This window comes from Cyprinodon variegatus, unplaced genomic scaffold (assembly GCF_000732505.1).
Source record: "Cyprinodon variegatus isolate N-32 unplaced genomic scaffold, C_variegatus-1.0 Scaffold347, whole genome shotgun sequence".
Lineage (NCBI taxonomy): Eukaryota > Metazoa > Chordata > Actinopteri > Cyprinodontiformes > Cyprinodontidae > Cyprinodon > Cyprinodon variegatus.
In genome coordinates this window covers 744,113-765,940 of record NW_015150800.1, presented here as the reverse complement: position 1 = coordinate 765,940, position 21,828 = coordinate 744,113, and the positions used below count along the sequence as shown (strand labels likewise).

The 21,828-nt window shown below is 36.3% G+C and overlaps 1 protein-coding gene across 1 annotated transcript; it reads left to right on the top strand.

Annotated features, from left to right (window-relative positions):
* Positions 1 to 2,222: 2,222 nt before the first annotated feature.
* Positions 2,223 to 19,632, top strand: LOC107091675 (neuropilin and tolloid-like protein 1). The gene is made up of 11 exons (XM_015385740.1): positions 2,223 to 2,536; positions 6,815 to 6,867; positions 7,101 to 7,166; positions 8,492 to 8,626; positions 8,693 to 8,941; positions 15,308 to 15,349; positions 15,689 to 15,816; positions 16,472 to 16,700; positions 18,465 to 18,578; positions 18,652 to 18,796; positions 19,092 to 19,632. Exons 1-11 carry the CDS (start codon positions 2,223 to 2,225, stop codon positions 19,630 to 19,632), a joined length of 2,016 nt encoding a protein of 671 aa, XP_015241226.1.
* Positions 19,633 to 21,828: the final 2,196 nt, after the last annotated feature.

Here is a 21,828-nt window from a genome sequence, read left to right as displayed (position 1 = left end):
CTTTGATAGAGCACAAAGTAATGATGCAGAGCTCACTCTAAACCATCTGGAGGATTTTACCCTGAGACTAAGGACCACTTTTGGCAGAGAGTGACCTTTGGTGGTTTGGGTTATTGGCCCTATCTCTTGCTGTGCTGTTTGATACTCTCTCCAAACATGTAAGGGCAGACATGGTGTCAGAAATGAGTGCAAATCTGGGACTTTTTGTTAAATAACCAAGAGGAAAAGACATCAGATAGAGAGGTAAGTAGTTATCTTTGGTTTGTGCAACACCTGCGGTTTCTGGTGTTTGTTGGCTTATATTAGTCTGTTATCCAGTTCCCTTCATATAGATGCTACATTCAAAAAAATACTGAAAACAAAGCATTGGAACAACTGAGACAAGCCAAGACATTACCATATGGAGAAGATGTCAAATAAATCTTGTTGATGATCTTGCATATCTCTGACATATCTGTGTTAATGATTCACCTTCTCTGCATGACAAACATAACCTTGATTTTGATCCAGCACACAGCTTGCACAAAAAATAACTTGCCCTTAAAAAAAAAAAAAAAAAAGCAAAAATATATAGCACCAATCCTTTCCTTTGCCATCTTTCTCTCCTTTTCAACTGCAGAGCTGCTTGTCTTCACTTTTAAACACATTCTACATGTTTTCATTTCTGAAAAATGTCAAATCGATACTCCACTAATAGTTTTTCATAAAATTGCTATGCACGTTTTAAAGTCTGAGTGGACCTACTGAGACTTGATTGAACTAATTCATAACAGTCATTGTGAAATCAAAAACTGAGAATTCCCGACCTTAGGCTTGATCAATCTAGAGTTGCGGAATCGAATCTGAGTTTGTTCAACCTGCTTTGTGAAACAGACCCCTATAATCAGAAAAGCAAATTGTGAAAAGATCTTCTGGATCATGGTGATTACCAATTACTTATATGACTGATACAGGTTTTGGACCAGCCTGACCTGGAACCCTGCATTGGCTGTGTGACATCCAGGAGTTTGGCCCCCTTACGGTACCCAAGACTATGTCTATATTATGGCCGTATTATATTACGCATCCACCAGCTTCATATACACCTTCAGGGATGCTGAATGGCTTGAGAAAAATACAGTATGTTGAGCTGTCCATCAAATGTGCAGCGTCCTTAGGCACTTGATGAATAAATGCATCATTCTAGCATCAACATAGAAAAGAAAGATTTTATGCCATTGCAGATGAGTCAACATCTAAATTTCATATTCATCACCTTATCTATCAATCTGTCTGTCTGTCTGTCTGTCCGTCCGTCCGTCCGTCCGTCCGTCCGTCCATCCGTCTTCTTGTTTGCGGCAACAGTATAAATAAGCAGGGAAAATCTTATACTCAAGCGGCACTAATGAGGCATTCATGGTAAACCTGCAGGTTAAAATTTAATGTCACTGTTAAATGGAACATTGATCCTGCAGAGCAGATAATCTTTATGAGACTCGTTTGTATAAATAAAGTTGCATGAGAGTTACTGACTTGATTTGAGCATTACCATTGCACCTTTAAAAGAGTTTGTTTATTTCCTCTATTAAGCTACACTAGGGCAAACAAAACTTTATTTTGATATTATTTTAAGCTTTGCCTACTGATTTATCGACAGGATCTTTATGATGAAATTGGTTTTGTTACACCTTTGCTGGTAAATGGGAGTGGGACCTTGACCTCAATGATATTTGCTGTTTTCCAGGAAATCGATTACAAAAATCTTTACTTTGAAATACTGATGTTAAATGTAGGTCATTTGTAAATATTTTTGTACCCATCACCTCATTTCTTGTCAGCTGACTTTGGCTACTAATGCCTGGAAACTATTATTTGTACCTTTGTTAATAATAGAATCGGTCTTGAGTTTGTTTAAACCAGTTAGTTTAGACATTACTGCAACTAAAAAAAGAAGATTTTTAGGCTTGCTAAATGTAAATCATTAACCATTTTCCTGATTATATCTGGGATGCCCAGGGACACACTGCAAGACAGAAAGCCTCCTTTATGGTTACCAGCCTTATTTTTCTAGCTCCTGACTGACCACTTTATATCAATATGGGGAACGCACACTGTCCTCCAATTTATATAGCACATCTAGCTACTATTGCTCAAAATATCTGTCCTTTTTAAACTACGACCTCAATCCTCATTTGATCAGCGTGCTCTCCGACCCATCTTCCTCCTACCTGAGTGAGCATTACATGACAGTGCAAAGATCCCTGACTCCCAGACAACTGGAGGACTTCACCAAGAGCCTAAATGCTACTTTTGGAAGGGAGAGGAAAGTGAAGTTTGGGGCGTCCGGATTAGTGGCCCTATCTCTTGCTGTGCTTTTTGAAACTCTTGCCAAACAGGCCAGGGGAGAGATGGTTGCCAAATCTGGGCCCATCCAGGGGTTATTTGTCAAAGATCCAAGAGGTTTCTACCCACCAGGTGTCTTCACCATGAGTAAATGTCTAAGACTTATACCTTACATAGCAAACAACCCCACTAAGATGATTGTGGAGACCGAGAGGTAAGTTTTAAGTGTTTGTACATTGCTTCAATGCTTTCAGTTTTTTAGTTTGTGAACTTATCTGACTTTCTTCTCTTTTTAAGATGCTACAATCAAATACTGGCTGACGACCGAGCCATAAAACAACAGATAAAAAACAACTCACCATACGGAGAAGATATCACACAAATCAATTCATCGATAACCAGGCTGTTTGAGGTTATGTTAAGGTTTTACCTCAGTCGTACAAGAACCTTAACTGAGCCTTTAACTGACTTGAATGATACACCATTCAGTCCCAGCTTTTTTACCATGAACTGTGATCCTGTGGCGGCTGACCAAGTGTTTATTGAATTCGTTAACTCTGACTGCTACACTAAAGAAGTCTTTCTGAGATGCAAACCAAAAGATTCAGTGCCACAATCATGGTTAGCCCACGTAGCTGAGTTAAAGCTCAGAGATGTCCTTTCCTTCTTTTTTAGTCTTTTTAAAATTGATATCAGAATTGTTGTCCAAGGACTGGATTTTTACTTATCAAATTGAGGTATATTTTGACTTGTCACTTGTTTGGAAACGTAGCCTATCTAAAGGCTACCATATGTACAATATTTAGTACTTGTGTGTAATTAGAGCATTGTAATACATAAAAAAAAAAATTTCCTAATACAAAGGCTTCCCAGTATCATGACTCCCTTACTTTGCCTATTTACAATATCAAACTTATAGCAAAGCTTTAGAGACAGTACAGTATAATCAGTTTTTGTTTTGCAAAAATCACATTACTGAGCTTTTATCAATTATAAAATGAAGGAAGATTTGGAAAATAAATTATTTGGGGTAATATATAAATTATACTGTTTATGTTTTGCTCTGAAAATTGCTTTAACTAAAAAATAGAGCATATTTTATGGAGAAGCTGCTCCTATTAACTGTACACACACCAAGCATCTTATGCAACATGCTAAGGGGCAGAGCAGGGGACACCAAGCTTTTTAGGACTTTGAGCTACTTGGGTTCTGAGTCTTAGGAAGGATTACCAATACTGACATATGAAACAGAGGGGTCAGCATTCAACTAAACTTCTTATGTAATAAAAATATTTTAATTGTTTCTTTTAGTTTCTAATTTTCTGCTCTAGAAGTAATTAAAATGTCATGGTTCTCCCCTTTTTGGGAGAACCATGACATTTCTATTCTGTTTTGTTGATCTTTGTTTCCTTTCCTTATGGCTTCCTTCTAGTCAGTTCCACTTACACCTGCTCCTTATTTAGCTCATTAGTCCATCCTTTGTTCTGTTCCCCTTATATACTCCACCTCTGCAGTAACTCAGTGTTGGTTCCTTGATGTTGTATTGTTTTTCCCTTGTCTCTGGCTTCCCTTGTGAGTTTTCTCTGATGCTCTCTGGTATATTGGTTCTTAGTATTTTTTGATTTTTGGTTGTCTGCCTCTGTTCTTCATTAAATCCACAAGATTCACCTCTGCCTCCTGGTCTCTGCATTTGGGTCGTCAACCAACCTACATACAAATTATGACATAAAAAAAAAAGAAGCAACAGAATAGAATAACATTTCACACTTGTCAGTTGATGCTGAGGGCAGCCCATGTGGTCCTTGAGGGTCCCTTGGTTCTCAAGGGCACTGAGTTGGTGACCTCTAGGGCAGACAACCATAAATAATTTGCTTAAATACAAACTAATTTGAGTCTTTCACATTATAACAAAGGGGTTTTATATATTTATGTCAAGTGCATACGGTGCTGTTTTAGTGTTCTTGGTGTATGTGGTGTCAGATACAGGAGTTTGCCATGCCACCAGTGAGGGTTGTCGGTTCAAGCCCCCGCTCCGGCTTTCAGTGTGGTTGTGTCCTTGTGCAAGACACTTCACTTGCGTTTCCTGCTGATGGTAGTCAGAGGGCCAGGTGGTGCTACAGCATCCTTGCCTCTGTGTAGCTTGCCACCACCAGTGTGTGGGTGTGTGTGTGTGTGTGTGAATGACTGAATGTAATGTAAAGAGCTTTGGTCAAGTCTCCTGACTTGTAAAATGCACTATGTAAGTACTGTACATGTCATTTACCATTTAACATTTCTTCATTCAAAACATATGGTCAGTAGGCACCTGAATATTTTAAACTAAACCTCAAACAGATGTGACATTAGCAGATGTCAGAATTCTTACAGAAGTGCGCATGCACAACAGATACTAATTGGGATTTTTGTGATTAATACAAGCAGTTTTATCTAAAACATATGCACATAAAACTACTCTCCACATCGAGAATGTCTTAAACATAAAGACTGTGTATCACAAGCAGGGGGGCCACCAGGAATTTGGGGCCCCATGAAAATGAATGAATGAACAAATTAATATTTGGGGGTTTTTGAACTTTCAAGTTCAAAAACTTGTGCTCCCTATTTGGAATCTATAAAGATCAGTCCACCAATGACCCTACAGTACCTGTCTTGAATGTCTTAATGATTTGAAAGCTTGTTTGTCCAAAAGGTTTGAAAAACTGAATGAGAACAAAACTTTGATAATACTCCTGACAACCTAAAAAACTAAATTTATCCCCCTCTGTACTCCTTGGTAAAACCTTGTGAGCATGTTTTCCCAAAACTGACCTACAAAAAATAAATCCTGGTTTTATTTCTAGTCAGTTGATTGTTGTAACTTTCCTGTTCAATTATTAACAGGAATCAGGAGGGCCAAGCATTGTCCTAAAATATTTTTACTGGTTATCAGTTAAACCAGTGGTGCTCAAGTCCTGTCCTCAAGAGCTACCATCCTGTAACCTTTTGATGTATCTCTTTTCTAACACATCTTGAATCTAAAGGCTCGATCCCTTCCTTTATCTCACCAGAGGCATGGTAACAAGTCACTCATTCAATTCAGGTGTGTTAAAAATGGGTGCATCTACTTGCACAATAGTAGTCCTCGAGGACCGGACTTGAGCAGACCTGAGTTAAACAAAGAAATTATTTCAAAATTATTTTAATTGTTTCTAAAGTTAGCTGCGGTGCTTTGCAGCAAGAAGATTCGGGATCCATTTCCTTACCTATGGTCTTTCAGCATGTTCTCCCTCTGCATGAGTGAGTTCTCTCTGGGTACTACGGCTTCCTCCAAGAGTCCTAAAACACTACTGTTATGTTAATTCATGGCTGTGTGTCTATGTGTTGCCCTGCAACATCCTGGTAACCTATCCAGGGCCAACCTCACCTTTTGCCCAGATGGGCAGATGGGCCCCAACCCCGCCATGACCCTGAAGGATAATGGAAGAAAAAATTTCATTTTACTGCATTTTTGCATTATATTTGTCTTTGCACTGCTCCGAACTTCAATTCATGATGAAACTAATGCTAATTACATTTTTAAATGTTTATTTTTAGTATTAATAACAATAAATAAATTCATTTTAACAGCTATTTAATTGTTTAGTTTAAATTCATATTTTTATTCTAATTATCCATATTTATTCTTTTAGTTTTTTTTCTTCATGTTTATATTACCTTTATGCCAAAGCAATGCACATCTGTTTGTTTTCTTCTTATGCTTAAGCAAAGCCCTGACTTGTTTTGCTATTGAAATTGGCCATATAAATAAGGTTAACTTGCCTTTGCTAAATAGGCTACCTTTATTTTTGTTTTTTGTTAAATAAACCTGTTTTCAAATCCATTGGTATTTGGGCCACACAACATTAAGGCAACAGTGAAAATTACAAGAAGTAGAGTGATTGTCAAAGCCAAACTGATTGATTCTAACAATGTTTTGGTACTCAGTTTAGATACAGGAATTTGTTTATTGTTGTTTGTTTTTTTCATTATATTCTATAAATCATCCAAGATCAGTTATTAGACTCTTATGTTTGTAAGTTTGAATAGAAATGTCTTTTGAAGGCCCATATAGCTCTGATACACTTGCATACATTTTGATTCCTTAATGAATTAGCATGTAAGCAGATGTTGGTCCTGACAGCAGCTTCAATTGATAGTGACTTTAGATGTCAAAATAATAAAATATTATGACCAAATAAAAAATGTTAGTGGAGCTTAAACCAGTATCATATTAAGTTGTGTTTATAGGTAAAAGAAGGGGTGGGGGGACTGATGAAGGTTTCTGGCAGAGAAGTTAATCCTTAAAGCTGCTAGGAGACAGGGGGGTGGGGGGATGGGGATTGATGGACAAGTGTCCGCTGTCTCCCTTGTCGCATTTATGATTTATGATGACAGGCGCAACAGTATGTTTTATCGCATTGAAGGAGATGAAATCCCCCTCCTGCATCTTGTTTAATGAAGCCATGTGAGACAGATCTGCGCGTCTTTGGGGATCAGACATGGTGCACAAACTTCTGCTCCCCATCGGTGAGTTTGCTACATTATAAGAAACATTACAGGATCTGATAGAAAATCAAGTCAGAAGTCTTAAAAGAAGTATGATAAATATCTTGACTAAATGTTACTCTCTCTTAGGGGATGTAATAGTCCATAAACTGTGTTTACTTGTTTCTCTTAAATTAATAAATGATAAAAAGAAATTATTGTTATTATTATTTTAATTTTTTTTATCTCTCTCTCGCTCTCTTCTGGCTTCTCAGTCATAGCAGCCAGCCTTATCCCACCTGAGACCTGTAATTCAACAGCAAACATGAAAAAGACTCAAGGTATGCTTATAACTTTGCAAATTGGAAGAATTTAACTTAGTGCATTTGATTTATGTCACTTCATTCAAGCAGATAATTTCTCCATTAGTGAGAATGGGTAAAATAAAAGTTGCTTCGCAATCTTCTTGGAAGAATATTCAATTATGTATTTTTTATATTAGTAATTTTTTGTTTGCTTTTGTTTTGTTTGTTTTTTCCTATAATTGTGGTAGCTGGAATATAAATTGCAAAATAGCCATATCTAGGCACAGAATTGTTACTCTTATAAAGGTATACAAGGCTTTTACAGAGTGACATTTTTAACACTGTTGAAAATGTATGTTCTAGTCTTCTTGTTTTTTAGTGTTTTTTAGTTTTTCCACTTAAGACTATAAATGCTGCAAATGCTGATAATACATGAACTGGTTGATTTAGCTTTGTAGACCAATCAGTCAAGCAGAGGTCACCTAACTTTCCCTTAATTTGCCCTCATAGCGCATCAGCAGGTCAGAAGCTACAGTCTGTTTTTTTCCTAATAAATTATGCAATACATTTTCTATGAAAAAAAATCATCGACTAACAGTCTAAACAAATTCTGACATGGAGCTCTGAAGAAAAAAACAGGCATCAGCTGTTTGCTTTAAAGCCATTGCCTCTTTCATAGAACCACATTTTTATTATTGAACATGCTTTGTTCTTAAAGTGTTGAATTGATAATTAATAAATTCTGTAGGAAAGAAACAATTAAATTCCTTACCAACCAGAAAATCCGGGTATGCAAACATGTTGTTTAGCAACCATAAGAAGAACCATAAATTTTCAGTGCAACTTTCCTATTTTTAATCAATTATTTAATTTAATTCACTTCTATTCTGTTTAATTATTTGTGTTGCCTCTATGCCATTGCAGTGTGCTTTTCTTTCTTTTTTTCTTCTCATGTCACTTTGATTGTCTTTCCAAATGTGCTACTGAGATAAGATCTGTTTGAAATGTCTATATAAAGTCTATGAACTAAAGAATATAAATAAATATGCTTTAGTTTAGGGTATTATTTTTTTTTCAAAATCTTGCTCTCTTCACAGTTTCATGTAATTACAAGCTTCTTTATTATTTCTGAACATTTCAAAATTTAAACAAATAAAAAAAAATGTAATATTTAATAAAGAAGAAAATATAGAGGCATGAAAACACGAAAAAAAAAAGTTCTAAACCATTCTTTAAAACACATCTAAAACAATGTTTGCTGTTTTTTACTGTACAGCACTTTAGTCTGTGGAAAATACTAAAGCTCTTTATGAATAAAATTGGATTTGATTTGATATAATCATTTAATTTCTTGTTAACAGTGAAAAACAATTCAGGTGTGACCCCTGCTGGACAGTGTGGAACATGGGTCAAAGAGTCTAGTGGAGGGTTCTTCACCTCCCCAAATTACCCTGAGAAATACCCACCTGAGAGGGAATGTGTCTACATTATAGAAGGTGAGAGTCGATTCCTGTTCAGTCCTGAACCTCCTTCCTGTTTCCTCAAGTATTCTTCTGCTGCAGCTTCACCTCGGCAGTGCATTGACCTGTTCTTTGATGAGAAATACTCCATTGAGCCATCCTGGGAGTGTCGGTTTGACCACATTGAAATCCGTGATGGGCCGTTCGGCTTCTCTCCAATCATTGGACGGTACTGCGGGCAGGAGAGCCCTGCTTATATCCGCTCCAGTGGGAGGTACCTGTACATCAAGTTTGTGGCTGATGGTGAACTGGAGGCCATCGGGTTTTCAGCCCGGTATAATTTTACACAAGGTGAGTAGGAACCGACAAACTGTTGTGGAAATCTAAAATATAAATTGCACTGTGCTTCTTTTATAATGTAGCAAATCAAACATACAGTACAAATGACTTTGACCATTGATTATTGTATGTACTTACTGGAGAAATTTGAAAACAAAGACTTTAAATCTAATATATCTTTAAACAAGGCAGTCTAAAGTAGCCTGGTATTAGCCCGATTGATACATGTAGTTAAATTTGAATTCTACACGGTATCAACCTGGAAAGCCTCTTGTAGATCGAGCTCACAAAAGCGAAGGAAGTTCAGAGCAATTCTTCATGCTCATTGGGTACCTGCCTCCCTTCTCGAGTTTTTAGCCAATCACAGCAGCCGTAGCACCTGTGACGTATAACATTCTTAATTTGATCCACAACTAGAGGAGCTAAAGGGACACCTTGTAACTTTTGGCCACTAGGGACGCTAAACTGGTAACTGCCCTTATTTTGCTTCTACTAAACATCAAAAATAAGATATATGACTGTATACTAGGAGCAAAGTGTTAACTCCGGCTTCTTCTTTCAGCTTGCACCAACGAACAAACTCCTTTCCAAGATCGACTCTTGTTTTTCCTCGGGCATGATCCCTTCCACATTTTCTCTTTTAAGCCTCCCCAGAAGGTTTAAACTTTTTCCTTGCCTCAGCCATGACCAGTAGTCTAGCAGGTAGAAAAATAGTAAAAGCCTTAGCTCTATGACTATATGGGAGCCTGTGGCCGTAAAACCTTACGTTCTTCCAGGTCACATTTCCTGGCCAACAACGATGCGTCATCTCCTTACTTACATAGGCGGTATTTCAAGAGGGGAGCCCCGCTTGTAGCATTGATAGTGTCAAGCGCAGTATTTTGGCCTAAGGAATCATTTAAAATAACTCATATGCGTCAACTCTTTAGGTCACAAAGTCCATAGTGTGCCTTTAATTGATAAATTTAACTCTTAACAAATCTGGTCAGGGGGATCGTACAAACAGCTTCCCATCCACAAAGGAAAAAACTGCATCCTTTTCCTTATTTTCTAAAAAAAAAAAAGAAATAGAGGGTGTACCGGCTTGACGCTTTGACGTCATACACGTCACTGTATTTCATTGCTCCAAAACATTTCTGTATGGAGGCCAATGCATGTGTTGGCTGCTGGCAAGATGTATTTTCTGGAAATTGGGAATGTAGAAATCTCACAACAATATCTCGATTGCAAGGTAAAGTCTAAAGTCACTTAGAATTACAAGTGAAACTGACAAAAGGTTGGACAGTTAAAGTTTAAATGCTCCTTAAATATTTCTCTTGTTTGGTTAGACTTATTTTTCTTTCCTCCTTCCTTACTGTCAGGCCCTCATTTCAGTCAAGTGGCATTAACTTATTCTATGGAGAGCAGCTATCCTAAGTGAACCTATTTGGCTTTTGTTATATTCAGGATCTTCATTTTCAGAACAGGTGATATTAGTAAAAGTCAGCCCAGATTTCAGGGTGAGAGAGAGCATAATAAGAAGCCTTTATTAAAAACACAAAAAATACAACCCACCATGGCAACGGGAGGAAATAAAAAGCCTTCAAGTCCCCCATTTCAATTGGAACAAAAACAATTGATGGATATTAATATATGGAGATTATCAAAACATTTAACATAAAATGCAACACAGTTCCTGCTGTAAAATAACAAGATTTAGTGTGGTGACCAGCTAATGTGTGAGTGGGTTTTAATAGAGAATATTTGAATGAAATAAATTACTCTAAAATGTTTTAGGAGCTTTTCTGCCTGCAAAGTTGTGTTATAAAATCAAACTGAACAAAACAATCGAGAGAGAATAAGGCTTTTCTGATTGCTTTAAACACAGTTTGGACTCAGACTCTTGCATCTCAAACAGCAGGTAGGGGCACTCTGCTCTCCACAAATGAAGAAATCTGACATCTCTGGTACATTTTTATCAATTTGATGATCGATCTGACCTAATGGGAATCTGCGCTGTACAGTAACAGTTCTTACATTGTATTTTTGAGCCTACATTTAGTAACACTCCACTCAACTATGATTTAGACACAATATTAGGGTTAGAAATGTTATCACAGTTCAGGTTACATACAGTAACTTGCAAAATTATTCTTATCTCTTAAACTTTTTACATTCAGTCACATCAGATTTCCAATCTTCTCTTAATCATATAAACAGGATTCTTTTCCCCATCTGTTTAATAAAACATTAAATTCTTAAGCCCCTTCAGTTTATCTTGTCAAGGTGCTCTTGAGAGGAGCTGGTGGAGATAAATCCAGACCTTTAGAGCATAATCTGCTCTTTAGTCATTCAGCAGACAAAAAATAATTTCTCAGGTTTTTTATATTTTATGTTGTTTATATTTAACTTTGACTTTAGTTATTTTTATCATTTTAATTGTTCACCTTTATCCATAGTGTTTTAAGATAGAATACCTATAGGATTTAATAATTATTATTATAACCTCCATAATAATGGCTTTGGACCACATCTTTCTTTTAGGGCCACCTGCAGACTGCCAGTAGAACATGCAAGCAAACATGCAAATGATAAAATGCAACAATAAAACTTGTGCCATGCCATGCTGCTGATAAAATAATTTGCTCTCTATTTTTGGTAGAGCTACAGCAGCTGCTGCTGGAAGGAGGAGGGGAACACATCCATACACACACGCACCGAAGCACACACACTTGTTTCCTCCATCTGACACACATGCAAACACGAGTTAATGAAAGCTTGTCTTCAGGGAATGCAGCTTGTCAGCGCTGAGCCGCTGTAGCAGCTTAAGGGTGTCCGAGGTAGAAGCTATATTACCCTCAGAGTTTATAGGCCACCTACACCGACAAGGGGCAGGGATTAATCTGCATCCCTTGGTCCATTTACTAAGCTATGTTTTTTAATATATCATTTTTGGCATTGAAATGTCTCCATTGTTCTTTTTATTGCTTTCTGAAATCCTGAAACTCAGTCAACCCTGCAGGGTTTTTGTTTTATGAAATTGCTACAGTAGCGGCATGAGATTATATGCAAACATTGTATAATTTGGAACAGAGCTTTGTTTTTCTCTAAAGTATTTGATATTCGTTTTCAGCGTTGTTGTTCTGACTGTTTTTTTAAGAGCTCCATGATTTTGGTAGCTCTTTTAAGATTGGAAACATTCATTTTAAAAGACTGCAAACATTATATCGTGGAAAAAATATTAACAGACCCATAACAAGATCTATTCTATTGAGAGGATTTTTTATGTCAGCAAAAAAAAAGACCAATAAACAAAAAAGAGAAACAGGAATTTGTGTGTTTATATTGGATGTAATGAATTGTTTAGGTCAAAGTTAATCTTATCGCTAATTCCACCCATCTCATGATGTAGGAATTTGCAAGCACGCATGCTTGATAACAGAGTTGAGCAGTTTGTTTGTGTCAAAAAGGAAAAAGTAGATTGCAATAAAGTTGTGTTGAAAATTTTACAGGCATGCAAAAAATATGTTAAAAGCCCTTCAAAGTTAACTGTTGCCACTCTTCTATTTTCACATGCCCTGTTTTGTAATTTTAGCCATTTTACATAGATAATATTTAAGTGATATGTTATTGTACTTGCACAATTAGGTTTATTAAAAATATGTGTGAGTGTCTGTGAGACAAAGTCATTAATAGTAATGGAAGGATAAAAAATAATTGCAACAATAAGCGACTAAGAGCTGTGAAGGGCAGGTAGTCTCTGCCCTGAGGGCTGCAGCAGCCCAAGGCACAGGGATGAGAAGACCAGCAAAAAAATGAAATACAACTAATGTGTTATTTCACACAAGGTATTAGAAAATATTCATTATAATCATATTAATATGATTATTAAAAAGACATCTTAAACTCTGACTTACTGTTTTGGTGTAAAGTTTTATTACTATTTTATTATTCTCTAGAAATAAGACAATTTAATTCAACCAATTAAATCACAGAAGAATAAATTCAGGCAAAAGTAATACATTTACTAATCAAACCTTTGTCACACTATAGATATTCCAAAAAAGTTAATAAACAATCCACTGAACTTTGTTTCCAAGTTTGAAGATGTTTCACTTCACATCCAGGAAGCTTTTTCAATTAAAATGTCAGAAACAGCATTAACCATAATACATCATGTTTTTATTTTAGCCAGTTTTGCTCTTGTTTTTGGCGACAAGCTCTTAATTACCCTGTGTAGTATGTCACAAATGCATGCACACTCACAGATTACTGTACTGTATGTCTTGCTATCCTTATGGGGGTTTTTATTGACTTCCATTCATTTCACATTTAATTCTATAGCCTAAGCCAGACCCTTACCCTGACTCTATTACCAATGTAAACCTAACTCTAACCTGAACTCAGTTCACAGCTTTGTACTAAAGCAGACTTTAAAACAGCATTTGTAACCATGGGAACCAGGCATTGGTCCCCACTAAAGCAGTTGGTCCCCACAATATGAGAAACACAGGCCTACAAAGACACACACACAAAAATGTATTTGAATAATCTGGCCTCTCCTTCATAAAGGGTAAGAAAGAGAGGATTAATAGACTCCTTGTTGTTTTAAATCTCTTGAGTTCATCATGTGGCCATCCTGCTTTATGACCGCTGGTGTTCTCTGTTCTCTGTCTGTCTGTTTCTCTATATCTCTCTTTGTTTTCTGTCTGGCTGTCTATATATATATATATATATATATACATACATATATATATATACATACGGTATATATATACATATATATATATAATTATGTATTCTTTTTGAACCAATCGCTTCTAAGAGAGGCCACAATTACAGCAGATGCTGTTTTATCCCCAGGTTAGTAGAAGCCATCGGAACCTAATCTTTTCTGAACTAAGCTGGACGATTGAGATTTTTAATCCACGTCAGAGCCAAGATTTAGGACCCAATATGTGTTCCCTTTTTTTGTTGTTGTTTTTATATTTTTTTTTTTTGATGAAAAGCATCAGGGTTTGAGTGCTTGCATGCGGCCAGCAGAATTGTGCCTCTGCAGCATTAGTTAAGCCTTTCAACAGACCTGGTCTATTTAGTTTTTGAATTCCTTTTTCCCTTTTCTTAATAAGATTTGAAGAAAAATGTTTAAAACTACTTGACTTGATTCTAAAAAAAGAAGACAGGAAAGAAAATAAACAACAAAAAAAAATTCATGTTTTGCCCAGAAGGAAACCACAGATTCAGATTTTTCGTGTGTGTGTAGCTCTTTATTTGTGTAAAATGTATCTTTAATGAAAATCACATGTTATTATTGTTACTCTGAACACAGTAGTGCCTAACTTCAAGTAGCACTGCAGCTGCAGCTGCACCTCTTTATATTTGTTTACAGAGCAGGGGCTGAAAATATTCCCATTATTATTTTTTTATTTGTTTGTTTCCTCTTTTTGATTTAGAGCCCCAGTATACAACTTGACTACAACAAAAGATAACACAGTTTTATTTTTTTCACCATCCCCAGCTGTCCTTAACATCCACATGTCCGACACAATCCTGAGTTGTGCATTACTGTACTTTGAAAGCTGTACGGATGAGATAAGAAAAGTTACAATAAAAAAAACAATATTAATTGCATTTGCAAACGAGAGCCGCCACATTACACTTTCTTTCCCCTGGCTGTCTCACTGATCACTGATCAACACAGTAAAACCTCACAGGCGGAGTTTTCATGTACTCTGCTGGGATACAAATATTCTGACAGAACCAACACAACAACAACAAAAACAGATGGAGCTGTACTCACAAAGAAAGGAAATTGCTGCTGCTTTTATTCAAATTATTTTGATATTGAACTAAAGCTGATAAAACATGAAAGTCAAAATCCATCTTTGTGTACCAACGTCCCCTGTAAAGTTAAAGCTGAAATATTGTAGTTTGGAAGAAAAAATATCACCTCAGTATAATGCTGCCAATGCTATGCCGATGGTGTTTTCTAAGTTAGGTGGACAGAATTAGGTTTAAGTTGAGCCATACTTTTCTTTTTCATACAATGCTGATTCAACCCCCACCTCATGCTGTGTCCCTTGGTCTTTTTTTCACTAACTGTCCATTAATGTCCTTTAACAATCTTCTTGGCATTCTCAGAGCAGCTTCACTTATAAAGACTAACAGTCTATTCAGGTGACCTCTTAAGGCCGTTTCTCAGAACTTTATTTAGGACTACTGGATTAATAATGACTGGCTGAAGGAAATTGTATGGTGCAGTTTCTTTGTCTTTTAAATAAGCAAAACAAAATGTGGTAAATAATGCCTGGTTTTCTTACACTTTATAATTATATGTATACATGTAGTGGTTTGTTTCTACTATAATATTATATATAGCCTATATATATTTTTTTTCAGATCCTGAGTTTGACGAAATTGGAGAATTGCCAGTTCTACCAGGTGAGATTTTATTTTACTGGGTAAATTTTAACATATTTGTGCATACAAAATCAGAATTTCACAGAATTATCCTTACTCTGCAGTATATTTGTTATTAGGGTTTAAGAAATTAGTCAAATTGAACTTGGTTAAATTACAATTTTAAGAATTTAAAGATTGATTGTGAATCTTTATTGATTAATGAAAGCTTACCCTGCATTCATCATGGTTTAGACCACCTTATTAATCCTGACATACACAGAGCATTCCAGTTTAGCTCAAATCAGTAAAAATACATTTATTTCATGGTGGGAAGAGACTTTTATTTTGCATGGTTTCAGAAATGTCTTTTCCACACAGCTTGTGACTTTGAGCTAAGTGGTCCAGAGGGCTTTGTAGAATCGATACAGATAAGCAAAGAAGGCAGAGCGCAGCTGACTGAAGCAGTGGACTGCAGGTGGTACATCAGAGCCCCGCCTAGAGCAAAGGTGAGCAAACTGCGGCGTCAGTTTTCAGAAATGTTCAAAAGGATGTTTTCCACATAAAGATGTAATTTTGAAATAAATCTACCAATTTCATTTTAAAACTGGCTAGTGGGATTTTTTTTTTTTTACATGGGAAGAAAGCTAATTTAAATGGGAGTACTTTTACTATGGGTGGACTTTAATGTTTGAATAGCAGTTCTCAAAATCCATTGCTCTATGTCAGTGTCTTAGAAACTGTGTAATTTAACTTGAACTATTTTTAAAATATATTTTATTTTTGTCTGTGCCTATCTACCTAGATATTTGAATTTTATATGACAGCAAAAGTTTTTTTCTTCCCTTAAAAAAAAATATATATATATAAAAAATGTCAGGATGGAATTTGAAAAAATAAAAGTTCTCGGGGTTCTCTGTGACAGTAAAAAATGAAGTTATTTGTTTTGCATTTGAGAAAGTGTGTAATGAATGGAAAATTAATCTTGGTTTCCTGGCAACTGCATATGCAATTTGGAGGTGTTTGTGCTCTTTTTTGTTAAAGGCCCAATTTATTGACAGCGATTGTAGATCTCCAAAATTCTCCAATAATTATTGCTTGTTTGTAGAGTCTGGGGTGTTTATTTACCTAATTGGTTTGCCTTTTATTAAACCTTGTCTACAGATCTACATGCGTTTTCTAGAGTATGAAATGCACAACTCAAACGAATGCAAACGCAACTTTGTCGCCATCTATGATGGGAGCAGTGGAGTGGAGCACCTGAGGAACAAGTTTTGCTCCACAGTCGCTAATGATGTCATGCTGGTGACCTCTGTGGGTGTGGTGAGACTCTGGGCTGATGAGGGGAGCAGGAAAAGCAGATTTAAGATCCTCTTCACAACTTTCCATGAACGTAAGTGGCATTCTTTAAATTAATGGGTTCATGTATGGATGAAGAAAAAACAATTATCTGTTTGCAGGAAAGCTGCTTGTCACATTTTTCTCTTAAGTAAGTTATACTATAACTAACTATAGCAGCTCCCTGGGGGATATTAAGGCATAACAGGGACATGAGAGCAACCTTGCCATTTTCTGTCCACAAAATAAAGCAGAAGTGTAACAGTTAAAGTGGGACAACAGCACCACCTGTTGTTTGGTCTGTATCTTTATTCAGTCTTGTTTCATCCTTAGTTTTGACTACAGGGATATGTTTAGCTAAAACCCTCATATAATTTTTTTAATGTTATACAATATATAAAATGTGAAGACATTAAAATATTCCAGCTGTTAGAAACCATTAAAATTCAAAAATGTTTATTCAAAAAAAAAAAAAAAAAAAGAATTCTCTAAGGTAATCCTTATAGAGGTGCATAAGGAGGGGTCAAAAAATTTTTTTCAAAGGGGGGGGGGGGGCATAACAAGAAAAATTGAAAGTCACCACATTAAGTTAACCTATTAATAGGAAAACCTATTAAATCTATTTTGCAAACTAAAATTTTGTGAAATCCCATTAAATAATTTTAGTGTATTTTTTCTCCACAATATGGCCATGTCTTCCTTCAAGGGGATGTTGCATTTCAGCGTCTGAACTGTTCGCAATATCGTTGCACTTACTTTTTGATTTTTAGCTTGAAAGGATTATAAATAGTCTAAAATGACATGCTCAGTTTTTATCAGTCTAGTATTTGCTAGAGCTAGTTCTAAATTCAGTTCAGGCGGGTCAAAAGAATGAATAAATGCTTATAGTTCTTCTTTTGCCTTCATATACCATGTATTTTGTATTTGGAAAATGGATTTAAAAGAAATGTTGTGTTGTATAGCTTTTTGTCTTCAGGTAGAGAAAGTTTGTTTTATTGAAAAACAAACTTTCAATAAAACAAACTTTAGTCTAAAAACAAACTTTAGTCTATTTAGACTAAATTTGGTGTTTCCTTGCAAAAAGACATTTTTTGTTTCTGCACATCGGAAAGCAAAGTAAACTAACGTTAAGCAGCAAGTTCCCACTGTGCAAGAAAAACATTTTTTATGCTTCAAAAGGTCCAAAGCTGGCCAATAAAGCGTAGTCTCTTTGTTACGCCTGAATGTCATGTTTTTCAATGACAGGATGTGTTTCTCTTATTTCAGGTTTGTCACCTGAATAGCAGCATGATCAGTTAGAAGTTTATTTTCAAATGTGAGCTCCACTCATTTACACCAGTGCTAAAGGATTTTGTCAAAAATCACAGTTTTAAATTTTTTCAACCAAAATTGTGATTGCGATTTTATTTTGAAAGTTTTGGGCTTCTTGATCTTGAAAGCTTCCTTTTCCAGAGTTAGTTGTCACAGGACTTTTACTGGTGTGTGGAAAACTTCTTATTTCTACTCCCATTGCTCTGCACACTAACATTAGCTCTCTAAACCCTTCTGTGTGGTGGCAAACCCAGTTTAAGCATATTATCACCACCTAAGAGGCTGGGGTGAGAAAGTCTCTTGTTAGTATGGTTAAATGTGAAGAATACTAATTTCTGGGATTTAAAAAGTGTGAATTTCATACCTCTAATTAAAATTCATTAGACCCTGTTTATGCACAGCACCTACTGTAATTGTTAGAAATAACATTTCCGCCCTGTGCATTTCAAAAATATTTTTAAATCTTCCTATAGTTTATTGGTTGTAAATTGCCTTTCTTTTGTTGTAGCTCCATGTGAGGGAGACTCCTTCTTTTGCCACAACAACATGTGCATCAACAATACACTTGTCTGCAATGGTGTCCAGAACTGTGTTTACCCATGGGATGAGAATCGGTGCAAAGGTATGCTGATTGTTGATGCAACGCGTCATTGCTACTTCCATCCTCCTGACTTATTTGTTGTGTCCTTAACTAGAAAAGAGAAAGGCCAGCATTTTGGATACGCTGGACAACACTAACCTCACAATCATTGGAGTAACCTGCGGCCTGGTCGTCATACTGCTCATTATTTCTGTCATCATTCAGATCAAGCAGCCTCGCAAGAAATATGTCATCCGCAGGTAATAGATGTTAAGCCAATAATTATACAGAAGTTTCATGGTGAGTGATGGAAATAACATTTCTCCCATATGATTTTACTCTGACTTGGATTTCACCAAGCAAGATGCTACATAGAATTATGTACAATGTATTTGTTGTTTGTGACCTAGAATAGTGTAAATAGCAGTACATGAGTAGGAATGTTTTAATATTGCAAATCAAATTATTTTCCATTAAAATAAAGATATTTTTATGTGATTCTATGAAAAAGAAGATGAATAACAGCCTTGTTTTGCTGTTTTTTTGCATCCACAGAGATGAATTTGATCCAGCTCTCCTACAGCCTAGTTTTGAACCCCCACACTATGAGCTGTGTACCATACGTCGGGCCCCTTCCGGTGACCTGACTGATGCCGCACTGGCAGACGACTTCGAAAAGTTCCACAAATTAAGGCGCTCAGAAAGCAAATGCATCCGCGACCACCACTGCGGCTCTCACCATGGCAGCATCCATGGCAGCATCCACGGTAGCCGCAGCAACCTGAGCCTGAGGGATGCCACGATTGCACCTGATGGGGGGCCTACTATACCCCCGATGTCACCGATGATGGTGAAGCAAATGTCTCCGCACCTCTCTCACCATAACACTCCGGCAGGTCGACGGAGCATCCTGGTCATGAAGCATAGCTACTCACAGGATGCAGCAGAAGCATACAGGGCAGAGGATGATGAGGATGATTTAATGATGGATGTTGGTCCAACCACCAGCCAGCACCACATGCACCACCACCAGATTCATCATGGCTCTTCAGGGTTAGACCACGTTTTCCATCGCGCTCTCTCAAATGACTTCTAATGTATTGCAAACAGGATAGAAGTTTCATCTCAAATGATTTTTTAAAATTAAAAATGTATTAAAAAAAAAAGAGGACATTGTAGCCTAATCTAATTTAATAACTTAATTCTGATCCTTTTTGAGTGTGTCTTCCTCAAACCCATGTTTGGCATTCGGTGAATGGAAAGACCATGCAGTCTAACTTATTAAGGAGGTTTTTACTAGTGTCACGCCAATGCCATTTTTTTGCCCCGATACCTGGCTGTGCAGTATCGGCCGATACCATACCGATACCATCTGCTTTAAATAGATGTGTGTCTGTGTATATATGAAGAGCTACATACTGGGTGTAAAATAATTGCTATCATGGCTTTGTCAAGCTGCTGCCTACCTACCTTGCAAAAGACTAATACAAAGCAAATCCAGTAGAACTTTTTTATTGCCTACCTGGAATGGGTGACAATAGTTGAATAAACTTTTGGCTCTCAAAATGGTATTGGTGCCGTATTTGTTGGTACTCGCCGATACCGATACCACCATTTTTATGCTGGATCGGGGCCCCACCCGATACTGTTATCGGTTTCGGTGCAACACAAGTTTTTACTGTTGGTTTTGACATAATGTTTCCCCAAGCAAATGTGTTAAATTCAGTGTAAAAGGCCACACAGCTTGTGCTACAACTCACATGACAAAAGAAAGAAAGTGAACTTTATCCAGGATGCGTCAAAGTAAGGGCTTATTTATTGGTTTCCCATTTTCTTTTTTTTGCTCTTGACATTTCTACTACTGTACCATGAACTGCAAAATATGTTTATTTGATGGGTCAATATATACATTCCTATTAACATTTTGTAAATGAATGAAAGATTTTTTTTTTCATCAAAGTAAAACTAAATGTTCTAGTTAATGTTACAGTAGACACCATGCATTTCCACTCTGTTATTTATTTATTTGATTAAATATTTCACTAAAAGTAAGCAGTGCATTGTTTTTTTTTCCTGCCTTCATTTTAATTTTGACAGTGTGTTCTATCCACTTGAAATCAAGCTCAGACATCAATTATTGTTGAAATGCATTTCTAAGCCCTTTATTGTTGCGTTACTGTGGTTTATAGAGGAAGTTATGTTGATGGCGGTCTTTAGTGACGTACAAAAAAAATCACTTAATGTTTCAAAATGTTTTCATGTCACAACCATTGACATCTTTGTATTTTACTGAGATGTTATGTGATTAACCAAAAGAAAACAGTAAAACATCATGGAAATTTGTAATTGAAATATTCTAAAATTCTAAAAATGTGTTGCACAATTGTACCCAGTCCCCTTTACTCTGACACCCTTGAATAAAGTATAGTGTGACCATTTTTTTCAAAGCTCATCTTTAAACCTAGTATAAATATGTCTGCTTTGTGAATGCATATTTTTTTTAAAGAAATTAGTAAAACATCCACATGAAGCTGGGGAAACACACTAGAAAGGTAACAATTAATGCTCAACATTTCAGGGTTTTGTATATAAAACACAATTATAAGGTCTTCATATTTTCACCTATCATTTAATTTTTTAAAATAGAGTAAGGCACATCTGGTAAATCTACAAGGAGATGATTGTGCACTAACAGGATGGCTAAAGAGATCATTAGCAAGAGAAGCAGCAATGAAACCAGAACAGCTGCAGATCCATATATTAGCTTAGTTAATCTGTTCAAAGAAGTGGTATTAGTTGTGCACTCCCCAATCTGACCTTTTAGAGAGACAAAATGTTCCCTTTTAGGCCTATGTGCAAATCATAAGGCATGTGGAATGGCAAACAAATTCATTGCCAGAGGTAAAGAGCTGGTAGAGATACATACCCCAATAGAGAGATAGCTCTTATTGTAGCAAAAGGAGTATGCAGATGGAAAGCTTTTGCTAAAAGGCTTTTTAAACCAAACATTTCCTTCTGCTTCACAATAATAGAAATCCCAATGGTTAAAGCAAAGCCCAATATTTAATGGAGCATATTACCGGAATAGAAATAGAATTGAATATACAGTTATTAAACATATTGAATAAAGGCAATTACTCATATTAACACACTTAATATCAAAGTGAAAGTTTAATATGGATAGGGTTGCCAACTCCCTGAAAAAAGGGGCACCTCATGTGCTTGCCGTAAGGTTGCCACTAGCCCCCTATGTGTGTGAAAAGATATATATATATATATATATATATATATA

Coding starts and splice junctions, on each gene's coding strand:
- LOC107091675 (XM_015385740.1), top strand. CDS start 2,223: ATGACAGTGCAAAGATCCCTGACTCCCAGACAACTGGAGGACTTCACC. Junction 6,868..7,100: donor CAAACTTCTGCTCCCCATCG/GTGAGTTTGCTA, acceptor CTGGCTTCTCAG/TCATAGCAGCCAGCCTTATC. Junction 7,167..8,491: donor AAACATGAAAAAGACTCAAG/GTATGCTTATAA, acceptor TCTTGTTAACAG/TGAAAAACAATTCAGGTGTG.